The 13,154-nt window shown below is 51.4% G+C and overlaps 1 protein-coding gene across 1 annotated transcript in view; it reads left to right on the top strand.

Moving 5' to 3' along the window:
• Positions 1-1,787: 1,787 nt before the first annotated feature.
• The window catches only part of LOC121876693 (mucin-5AC-like), a 43,394-nt gene continuing 32,027 nt past the window's right edge, over positions 1,788-13,154 (top strand). The window contains exons 1-5 of the mRNA XM_042382038.1: positions 1,788-2,332; positions 2,673-3,522; positions 3,685-3,835; positions 4,606-4,812; positions 5,030-5,468. Of these exons, the coding sequence (XP_042237972.1) occupies positions 1,788-2,332; positions 2,673-3,522; positions 3,685-3,835; positions 4,606-4,812; positions 5,030-5,468 (2,192 nt within the window). The remainder of the gene's footprint in view (positions 2,333-2,672; positions 3,523-3,684; positions 3,836-4,605; positions 4,813-5,029; positions 5,469-13,154) is intronic.

The following is a 13,154-nucleotide window of genomic DNA, read 5'->3' on the forward strand; positions in this document are numbered from 1 at the left end:
ACCTAACCCTACACCACACAACTCAAACCCCACACCACAACACCCAACCCCACACCACAACACAACCCCCACAAACACCAACCCCACACAAACACCCAACCCCACACCACAACACCCAACCCCACAACCACAACACCCAACCCACACCACAACACCTAACCCTACACCACAACACCCAACCCCACACCACAACACCCAACCCTACACCACAACACCCAACCCTCACACCACCTAACCCCACACCACAAACACCTAACCCCTACAAACACCCAACCCCATACACTACCACCTAACCCCACCTACAACACCCAACCCCACACAAACACCCAACCCCACACCAACCCCACCCCCAAACCACAACACCCAACCCACACCACAACACCCAACCCCACACCACAACACCTAACCCCACACTACAACACCCAACTCCTACACCACAACACCTAACCCTACACCACAACACCTAACCCTACACTACAAACACCTAACCCTCACACCACAACACCTAACCCCTGCACCACAACACCCAACCCCACACTACAACACCTAACCCTACACCACAAACACCCAACCCCACACCACAACACCCAACCCCACACTCACAACACCCAACCCTACACCACAACACCCAACCCCTACACCACAACACCAACCCCACACCACACAACACCTAACCCCACACCACAACACCTAACTCCTACACTACAACACCTAACCCTACACTACAACACCCAACCCTCACACTACAAACACCTAAACCCCACACCACAACACCTAACCTATACCACAACAAACACCTAACTCCTACACCACAACACCTAACCCTACACCACAACACCCACTCCCACCACAACACCTAACCCCACACCACAACACAACTCTTCCACCACAACACCCAACCCTACACCACAACACCCACACCACAAACACCCAACCCCACACTACAACACCCAACCCTACACCACAACACCCAAACCCTACACTCACAACACCTAACCCCACACCACAAACACCCAACCCCTACACTCACAACACCCAACTCCCACCACACCTAACCCTACACTACAACACCTAACCCTACACTACAACACCTAACCCTACACTACAACACCTAAGTCCCTTCCACTACAACACTAACCCCTACACTACAACACCAACCCCACACCACAACACCTAACCCCTACACCACAACACCAACCCAACACCACAACACCCAACTCCCACACCACAACACCCAACTCCCCACACTACAACACCAGCCCTACACCACACCCAACCCCACACCATAACACCCAACCCCACACCACAACACCCAACCCCACACCACAACACCCAACCCCACACGACAACACCCAACCCCACCACAACACCTAACCCCACACCACAACACCCAACCCCACACACAAACACCTAACTCTACACCACAACACCCAACCCTACACCACAACACCTAACCCCACACCACAAACACTCCAGCCCTACACTACAACACCAACCCTACACCACAACACCTAACCCCACACCACAACACCCAACCCCATACCACAACACCCAACTCCCATACTACAACACCCAACCTCACACCACAACACCCAACTCTCACACCACAACACCCAGCCTCCACACCACAACACCAACCCCTACACCACAAACACAACCCCACACCACAACACCTACCCTCCACACCTCAGCCAACACGACCCCACACCATTCTCGGTACGACTCACAGCCAACATTCTGACCATGCAACACGACTCCTCCAACTCTAACCACCTGCAAACCACTGCATGAGTTGTCTTGATATGTTTCTGCAATCTGTTGAAGCCTTTGACCAGTCTCTGGAAATGTTGGCAAACTCTTTCCAGGACTCTCAAACACGTGCCCAGCCACACACACGCTTCTACTGCTGTAGCTCCTCCCAACACAGGCTTCCAACACAGTCTTCCAACACAGGCTTCCAACACAGTCTTCCAACACGTCTCACACAGGCTTCCACCATGGCTCCCTCTCCAAACACAGGCTTCCCACACAGTTCTCCACACGTCTCACACAGCTCTGGGACACAGTCTCTCCAACACAGTCTTCCAACACAGGGCTTCACACAGGTCTTCCAACAGGAGTCTTCCTGCAACACAGTCTTCCACCATCACGTCTCTCACACAGGCTTCCAACACAGTCTTCCAAACACGTCTCACACACAGGCTCTTGCTCCCACAGTCTTCCAACACGTCCCCACACCTGGCTTCCACACCAGTTTCAACGTGTCACACATTGCAGTTTCCAACACAGTCTTCCCATCATGTCCTGATGCCGGTTTACATGTTTCCAACACGTCTCACTGCTAATTCAGTTTCCAAGCGTCCCCCACACAGGTTTACATTCTTCCAAAACGTCTCACGCACGGTTTATTTTCAGCCTTTCAACATAGTTTCACAGTCTCCAACACAGTCTTCCACGTCCCGCTTGCAATCACAGGTCCCACACCTGACGCCGCCTGTTTCACATGTTCCACTCAAACTGTTACCGTTCAACACGTTTCCGCAGTTTGCATTTTCCAAACGTTACCACTGTCCCGTCAACATTTTCTGACAGTCTTCCAACACAGCCTTCCAATACCAGTCTTCCGAACACAGTCTTCCAACACAGTCTCCAACACAGTCTTCCAATCACAGCCCACAGTCTTCCAACACAGCTTCCAACACAGTCTTCCCAACACAGTCTTCCAACCAGTTCCCAACGACCTCCAACACAGTCTTCCAGCACAGTCTTTCAACACGTCTTCCAACACAGTCTTCAACACAGTCTTCCAACACGTCTCACACACAGGCTTCAGCACAGTCTTCCAACACAGGCTTCAACACAGTCTTCCAACACGTCTCACACACAGGCTTCAACACAGTCTCTCCAACACACGTCTTCACACAGTCTTCCAACACAGTCTTCAACACAGTCTTCCAACACAGGCTTCCAACAGGTCCTCCAGCACAGTCTTCCACCGGCTTCCAACAAAGTCTTCCACAGTCTTCCAACACAGTCTCTACACAGCCCTCCAGCAGTCTTCCAACAAAGTCTTCCAACACAGTCTTCCAACACAGTCTTCACTGCCAGCCCTCCAACACAGCTCCAAACAAGTCTTCCAACACAGTCTTCCCAAGAGTCTTCACTACAGTCTTCCCACAGTCTTCACACTCTTCCACAGGCTTCCAACACAGTCTTCAACACAGTCTTCCAACACAGTCTCTAAATACAGTCTTCCAACACAGTCTTTCAACACAGTCTTCCACAGGCTTCCAACACAGTCTTCCAACACAGTCTTCCAACACAGTCTCCATGCAGCCCTCCAACACGTCTCACACACAGGCTTCCAACACAGTTCCTACAGTCTCACACAGCCTCAACACAGTCTTCCAACACAGTCTTCAAACACAGTCTTCCAACACAGTCTTCACACAGTCTCACAGTCTCCAGCACAGTCTCCAACACAGTCTTCCAACACAGTCTTCCAACACAGTCTTCAACATGGTCTTACAGAAATTTCAACACAGTCTTCCAACACGTCTCACACACAGGCTTCCAACACAGTCTTCCAACACAGTCTTCAACACAGTCTTCCAACACAGTCTTCCAACACAGTCTTCCAACACAGTCTTCCAACACAGTCTTCCAACACGTCTTCACACACAGGCTTCAAATAAGTCTTCCAACCACAGTCTTCCAACACAGGCTTCAACACAGTCTTCCAACATGTCTTCTAACACAGTGGTCTTCCAACACAGTCTTTCCAACACAGTCTTCAACACAGTCTTCCAAATGCTCAACACAGTCTTCCAACACAGTCTTCCAACACAGGCTTCCAACACAGTTCCCAACACAGTCTTCCAACACAGTCTTCCAACACAGTCTCCAACACAGTCTCAACACAGTCTTCCAACACAGTCTTCCAACACAGTCTTCCAACACAGTCTTCACACAGTCTTCCACAGTCTTCCAACACAGCTTCCAACACAGTCTTCCAACACAGTCTTCCCAACACAGTCTTAACACAGTCTTCCACAACACAGTCTTCCAACACACACCTTCCAACACAGTCTTCCAACACAGTCTTCTAACACAGTCTTCCAACACAGTCTTCCACAGTCTTCCAACACAGGCTTCCAACACAGTCTTCAACACAGTCTTCCAACACAGTCTTCCAACACAGTCTTCTTCCAACACAGGCTTCCAACAGTCTTCAACACAGTCTTCCAACACAGTCTCTTTCCAACACAGTCTTCCAACACAGTCTTCCAACACAGTCTTCCAACACACCTTTCCAACACAGTCTTCCAACACAGTTCCCACAGTCTTCCAACACAGTCTTCCAACACAGTCTTCCACACAGTCTTCCAACACAGGCTTCCAACACAGCTCCCAACACAGCCTCCACACAGTCTTCCAACACAGTCTTCCAACACAGCTCCCACCACAGTCTTCCACACAGTCTTCCAACACAAGTCTTCCAACACAGCTCCAAACAGTCTTCAACACAGCTTCCTCCAACACAGTCTTCAACACAGGCTCCAACACAGTCTTCAACACAGTCTTCCAACACAGTCTCCAACACAGCTTCCAACACAGTCTTCCAACACAGCTCCAACACAGTCTCTAAATTGTCTTCCAACACAGTCTTCCAACACGTCTTCCAACACAGTCTTCCACAGTCTTCCAACAGTCTTCCAACACAGTTCTCCAATTGTCTTCCAACACAGTCTTCTAACACAGTCTTCCCAACACAGTCTTCAACACAGGCTTCCAACACAGTCTTCCAACACAGTCTTCCAACACAGGCTTCCAACATACAGTCTTCCAACACACCTTCAACACAGTCTTCCAACACAGTCTCAAACACAGTCTTCCAACACAGTCTTCCAACACAGTCTTCCAACACAGTCTCAACACAGTCTTCCAAACACAGTCTCCAGCACAGTCTTCAACACAGTCTTCCACACAGTCTTCCAACACAGTCTTCCAACACAGTCTTCCATCACAGTCTTCCAACACAGTCTTCCAAACACAGTCTCCCGCACAGTCTCAACACAGTCTTCCAACACAGTCTTCCAACACACAGGCTTCAACACAGGCTCCAACACAGTTTTCAACACAGTCTTCCAACAGTCTTCCAACACAGTCTTCCCAACACAGTCTTCCAACACAGTCTTCCAACACAGTCTTCCAACACAGTCACCAGTCTTCCAACACATTTCAACACAGGCTTCCAACACAGTCTTCAAGTCTCCAACACAGTCTTCCAACACAGTCTCAACACAGTCTTCAACACAGTCTTCCAAACACGTCTCACACACAGGCTTCACACAGCCTTCAACACACAGTCTTCCAACACAGTCTTCCAACACAGCCTTCCAACAGAGTCTTCCAACACAGTCTTCCAACAGTCTCCAACACAGTCTTCCAACACAGCCTTGCACACAGTCTTCCAACACAGTCTTCAACACAGTCTTCCAACACAGTCTTCCAACACAGTCTTCCATCACAGTCTTCCAAACACAGCCCTCCATCACAGTCTTCCCCAACACAGCTCACACAGTCTTCCAAATACAGTCTTCCAACACAGTCTTCAACACAGTCTTCCCAACACAGTCTTCCAAAGTTTTTCTCCTGAGTCCACACACACACATACACACACACACACACACACACCATTCTCACCCACCAACCCACATCCCCACTCACGCCACCCACCACACCCCACAACACCCCCACACACCCCCACAACAACTCTGCAACACACCCACATCCCCACACCCCACCACACCCCCACAACACCCCACACCCCACCACATCCCCAATACACCCCCACAACACCCTCACCACACATCCCCACCACACCCCTCACCACACCCCACTACACCCCCACAACACCTCACACACCCCACCACACCTCACACACCCCACAACACCCTCACACACACCCCACTCACACCCCACCACACCCCACTCACACCCCACAACACTCTCACACACCCCCACACACCTCACACCCCACCACACCCCCACACACCCTCACCACACCCTCACACAATTCCCACCACACCCCACAACACCTCACACACCCCCACTACACCCCACACACCCCACAACACCCCTCAATACACCCCCCACTACACCCCCCACTACACCCCCACAACACCTTCCACACACCTCTTCATCACACCCCACAATACACCCCCACTACACCCTCAATACACCCCTCTACTACACCCCCAATGGCCCCCACTACACCCCCACAACACCCCTCAATACACCCCACTACACCTCCACACACCCCACTACACCCCACCACACCCCACCACATTCTGCAACACCCCCACACACCCCACCACATCCCCACACACCCCCACCACATCCCCACACCCCCACACACCCCCACCACACCCCACAACACCCCCACACCCCCACACACCTCCACACACCCCACTACACCTCACACACCCCCCACCACACACTACACCCCTCAATACACCCCCATACCACCTCACACACACCCCACTACATCCCTCAACACACCCCACAACACCCCCACACACCCCCACAACACCCCACACACCCCACCACACCTCAACACATCCCCACTACACCACACACCCCCACTACACCCCACTACACCCTCAACACACCCCACAACACCCCAATACACCCCACACACCCCTGCACCCCACAACACCCCAATACACCCCCACAACACCTCACTACACCCCACTACACCCTCACACACCCCACTACACCCCCCACAAAACCCCTCACACCCCCACTACATCCTCACACACCCCACCACACCCCAACACCCCACAACACCCCACACACCCCCACAACACCCCACTCCACCCCACTCACACCTCTCCAAATACCCCCCACAACACCCCACACATCCCCACAACACCCTCAACATACCCACTACACCCCCACAACACCCTCAATACACCCCCCACCACACCCTCACACCCCACTACACCCCCACTACACCCCCACTACACCTCAATACACCCCTACTACACCCCCACAACACCCCTCAATACACCCCACACACCTCACAACACCCCACACACCCCTCAACACACCACTACACCCTCAACACACCCCCACTACACCCCCACTACCCTCAACACACCCCCACAACACCCCACACACCTCACACACCTCACCACACCCCACAACACCCCCACAACACCCCATCACAATTCCCCACAACACCCCACACACCCCACCACACCCCACACCCCACACACCCCCACACCTCAACACACCCCACCACACCCACCACACCCCACACACCCCTACAACACCCCTCACACCCCACACACCCCCACAACACCCTCACACACCCCACACACCCCACCACACCCCACAACACCCCACACCCCACACACCCCCACTACACCCCCACTCACACCCCCACAACACCCCTCACACAATCCCCACTACACCCTCAGCCACACACCCCACTACACCTCCTCATCACACCCCACTACACCTCAGCACCTCAATACACCCTCACTACACCCCAACACCCCACACCCCTCACCACACCCTCTGACACACCCACAACACCCCCACACACACCCCACCACACCCCACCACACCCCACACACCCCCACCACACCCCCACAACACCCTCCACACACCCCACCACACCCCAACACACCCCCACTACACCCCACACACCCCCACTACACCCCCACCACACCCCCACAACACCCCTCACACACCCCCACACCCCACACACCCACTCACACCCCACTCACACCCCACTACACCCCACAACACCCTCAACTACACCCCCACTACACCCTCCACACACCCCACTACATCCTCAATACACCCTCACTACACCCCACTACACCCCAACACCCCACACACCCCCACTACACCCCAAACACCCCACTCACACCCTCACACACCCCCACCACACCCTCACCACACCCCTCACACACCCCCACAACACCCCCACACACCCCACCACACTTCACACACCCCACAACACCTCAACACACCCCACAACACCCCACACACCCCCACCACACCCTCACACACCCCCACCACACCCCTCACACACCCCCACCACACCCCCACACACCCCCACACACCCCCACAACACCCCACACACCCCACCACACCCCACAACACCCTCAATCACCCCACAACACCCCCACACACCCCCCACAACACCCCACACACCCCACCACACCCCCACACACCCCCACTACACCCCCACAACACCCCAACACACCCCCACCACATCCGCACACACCCCCACTACACCCCCAAACACACCCCTACATAACACCCCACAACCCCCACAACACCTCACACACCCCCACCACACCTCACAACACCCCCACAACACCCTCACACCCCTCACACACCCCACACACCCCACAACACCTCCACACACACCCCCACTACACCCCTCACACACACCCCCCACTACACCCCCACTCACACCCCCCACACACCCTCAATACACCCCCTGCCCCACAACCTCACACACACCTCAATACACCCCCACAACACCCCACACCCCTCAATACACCCCCCACAACACCTCACACCCCCACTCACACCCCCACTACACCTCAATACACCCCCCACAACACCTCAATACACCCCACTACACCCCCACTACACCCCACAAGCACCCCAACAACACCTCAACACAATCCCACAACACCCTCAATACACCCCCACTACACCCCACAACACCCCTCACACACCTCCTCACCACACCCCACACACCCCCCACTCACACCCCACTACACCCCCACACACACCCCCCACAACACCCCACACACCCCACACACCCCACAACACCCCCACCCTCCACACCCCCCACTACACCCCACAACCCCACCACACCCCACTACACCCCACACACCCCCACACACCCTCAATACAACCCTCAACACACCCCACTCACACCCCTCACAACACCCTCAATACACCCCACTACACCCATTACTCCTCAATACACAACACCCCAAACACCTTCAATATACCCCACCTCTGCACCTCACTTGTAATCCCCTCCACCAGCGATATAGCGTTGCTTTCACCCATGATTGTGCTGTCGATCTGTCAGTAACAGGCACTAGTAACAGGCCATCTTGAGGCCGTGCTCTCTCCTCCACCTCGTATACACAAAGCTTCAGTTAAACCGGGTTCAATTTCCGACCTCAGTTGGTGGCTGCGAGATCCCCAATATTTGGCTGTGGCACACGAAATACTGCCCATATTAAACTTTCTTATTGCTTGGCCAAACTTTCTAGTAGGGCCAGGGGCAGTGTCGGCCGGACCAGACCCAGTGCCGGCCAGGGCCAGAGGCAGGGCCGGGCAGAGCCAATTTCCAACACGCGTCAATATTGAAAATACCAATTCCTGCGATACTTGAAGTAATGGTGGGGAGTGAATGTTCCTTTGATCAACCTTTAGGTGTAATAAACGTCTCAATTATAGTGAAAGTAATGATAATAATAACACGAATAATAATAATAAGTGGAATAATAATAATAATAATAATAATAATAATAATAATAATAATAATAATAATAATAATAAATTGGAATAATAATAATAATAATAATAGAATGAGAATAATAATAATAATAATAATATTAAATAATAATAATAATAATAATAATAATAATAAAATAATAATATTAATAATAATAATAATAATAATAATATGTATATATATATATATATATATATGTATATATATATATATATATATATGTGTGTTTAATTGCTCGACCAAGTTTTAAAGACGGACTGTACCTACACACACCCACACTGCTCCAGTCTATCTTATATCAACAAAAACTAAAATAGAACCCAATATATGGCATACAATCATAGTTGGCTTAACATATATCCAACCATCCAGGTGAAAAAAAAAATATATTTTTCTGTTTGGGTTTTATATAAATACAAACAAAACCTCTAAAAAAAATAAATCTTTTATATAATTATTATTTTGGAATCAATAAATGTAATAAATTCGCTTCAATAAGACAGACAGACAGACAGACTTAGTGAAGACAGTAAATATGTCATTAATTACCTTTCCTCACCTGACACAACTACAGGTACACTAACAACTCTCGCTAATTAATGTGTTTTTTCAAATAAAATAAGAGAAATTGGTTTGTTTTTAAGTGTCACCAAAACTTTTATAATGAAAATAAATAAAAAAAAGTTGTTAGAGTTTGAGGAATAAGTTCATGAGGACTTTTGTAAACTTTTATTATATTATATTTTTTTACATTTTTATACACTGTAGGATTGGACAAAACACACACACACACACACACACACACACACACACACACACACACACACATACACACACACAACACACACACACACACACACACACACACACACACACACACACACACTAGACTAGGTTATTTCTCAACTACCTACTACAACATTAACAAACAACTCCCCCTGATTTCGAGGATTTACGGTAATTACTCAATTAGAGCAATTCTGGCTTTGTTTACCTGGTCGTTTACAGGAGATTCTAAACAAGCAGTTGATAGCGTGACAATAAAAATATGCATATTTTCACATTAACTGTATTTTGGTAATTGTGTTTGATAGTTATAATAAACGACTTGACTGACTGACTGAATTTGTTTGTTGACTGACCTCCTAAGAGAGCTTTAATATTCATCATCCGACAAAATATCTCATGCAGCGTTGCCAGGCGTACGATTATTGATAACAAACAATAATAATCTCAACATTCCTTTACAAATTTAAACAATTAATATAAATATGATTACATAATACCCTTTCTTTAATTATCCAACTATGTTAATATTACAACCATAAGGAAAAAAAACGACAATAACTTTAACATTACGATATGTTGGGCTCAGCTGGATATCACTCCTCATCACACCAGCTACTCAGCCAGCCTTCAGTCGTCAGTGTAGCTTCAGGTATGGTCGAGTGGGTGTACAGCGCTCACCAGCCTGTACTAAACCAACCCCACTCTGCCTCCACTTATGTTTACGTTTGAGGTGAGTGAAGCGAACAGTTGACTCACACTGTACAAAATGATGTGAATAAATACTGTTGATCTCATACCAGTTAAGAGTTGATAGATTTCTGAAATATCTGTAACTGTAACTGTATACCTATAACTGTACCTGTACTATAAATCCTTAATAATATAATGAAATATATGTAAAATACGAGAGGAAAGTTTTCACACAAATTTGAATATAACTCCACCTTTTGTGAGACCTCTCCCTTACCTCCACTTCTACTACCTCTCCTCCAGTCACTCCTCCCTCTCCACCAGTCCTCCTCCCTCTCCTCCAGTCATTCCTACCTCTCCTCCAGTCCTCCTCCCTCTCCCACCAGTCCTCCTCCTCCCTGCCAGTCCTCCTACCTCTCCTCAGTCACTCCCCTCTCCTCAGTCCTCCTCCCTCTCCTCCAGTCCATCTCCTCTCATCCTCCTACCTCCTCCAGTCACTCCTACCTCTCCTCAGTCACTCCTACCTCTCCTCAGTCACTCCTCCTCCTCCTCCAGTCCTCCTACCTCTCCTCCAGTCCTCCTCCTCTCTCTCCCAGTCCTCCTCCCCTCTCCTCCAGTCCTCCTCCCTCTCCTCCCAGTCCTCCTCCCTCTCCTCCAGTCCTCCTACCTCTCCTCCAGTCCTCCTCCCTCTCTCCAGTCATCCTCATCTCCTCCAGTCACTTCCTCTCCTCCAGTCACTCCTCCCCTCTCCTCCAGTCATCCTGCCTCCTCCAGTCACTCCTCCCTCTCCTCCAGTCCTCCTCCCTCTCCTCCAGTCCACTCCTACCTCTCCTCCAGTCACTCCTCCCTCCTCCTCCAGTCCTCCTCCTCCTCCTCCCACTGTCCTCCCCTCCTCCTCCAGTCACTCCTCCTTTCCTCAGTCACTCCTCCCTCTCCTCCAGTCCATCTACCTCTCCCTCCAGTCCTCCTCCCTCCTCCTCCAGTCCCTTCCTCCCTCTCCTCCAGTCACTCCCTACCTCTCTCCTCAGTCCTCCCTCTCCTCCAGTCACTCCTCCCTCTCCTCCAGTCACTCCCCCTCTCCCTCAGTCACTCATCCAGTCACTCCTCCCTCTCCTCCAGTCCTCCTCCCTCTCCTCAGTCCTCCCTACCCCTCTCCTCCAGTCCTCCTACCTCTCCTCCAGTCCTCCTCCATCTCCTCCAGTCCTCCTCCCTCTCCTCCAGTCACTCCTACTCTCCTCCAGTCCTCCTCCGTCCTCCTCCTCCCAGTCCTCTCCCTCTCCTCAGTCCTCCTACATTCCTCAGTCCTCCTCAGTCACTCCTACATCTCCTCCAGTCCTCCTACATCTCCTCCAGTCCTCCTCCCTCTCTTCCAGTCCTCCTCCCTCTCCTCCAGTCACTCTAATCTCCTCCAGTCCTCCTCCTCTCTTGTCCTCCTCCCTCTCCTCCAGTCCTCCTACATCTCCTCCGTCACTCCTCCAGTCACTTACCATCTCCTCCAGTCACTCCTACTCTCCTCAGTCACTCCTCAGTCACTCCTCCATCCTCCGTCCCTCCACCTCTCTCCAGTCCTCCTCCTCTCCTCCAGTCACTCTGTCTCCTCCAGTCCTCCTCCAGTCCTCCTACATCTCCTCCAGTCCTCCCTACCTCTCCTCCAGTCCTCCTCCCTCTCCTCCAGTCCTCCTCCCCTCTCCTCCAGTCCACTCCCTACATCTCCTCCCGTCTCTTCGTCCTCCTCCCTCTCCTCCAGTCCTCCTCCCTCTCCCTCCAGTCCCCTGCATCTCCTCAGTCCTCCTCCAGTCACTCCTCGCTCTCCTCCAGTCACTCCCTGCCTCCTCCAGTCCTCCTCCCTCTCTTTCAGTCCTCCTCCCTCTCCTCCAGTCCTCCCTACATCTCCTCCAGTCACTCCCTACACCTCCTCCAGTCCTCCTCCCTCTCCTCCAGTCACTCCCTACATCTCCTCCAGTCACTCCTCCCTCTCCTCAGTGCTCATCCTCTCTCTGATCCTCCTCCCTCTCCTCCAGTCCTCCTCCCTCTCCTCCAGTCCTCCTCCCTCCTCCAGTCCTCCTACCTCTCCTCAGTCACTCCTCCCTCTCCTCCAGTCACTCCTCAG

The sequence above is a fragment of the Homarus americanus genome, unplaced genomic scaffold (genome assembly GCF_018991925.1).
Source record: "Homarus americanus isolate GMGI-L3 unplaced genomic scaffold, GMGI_Hamer_2.0 scaffold33177, whole genome shotgun sequence".
NCBI classification, from domain to species: Eukaryota; Metazoa; Arthropoda; class Malacostraca; order Decapoda; family Nephropidae; genus Homarus; species Homarus americanus.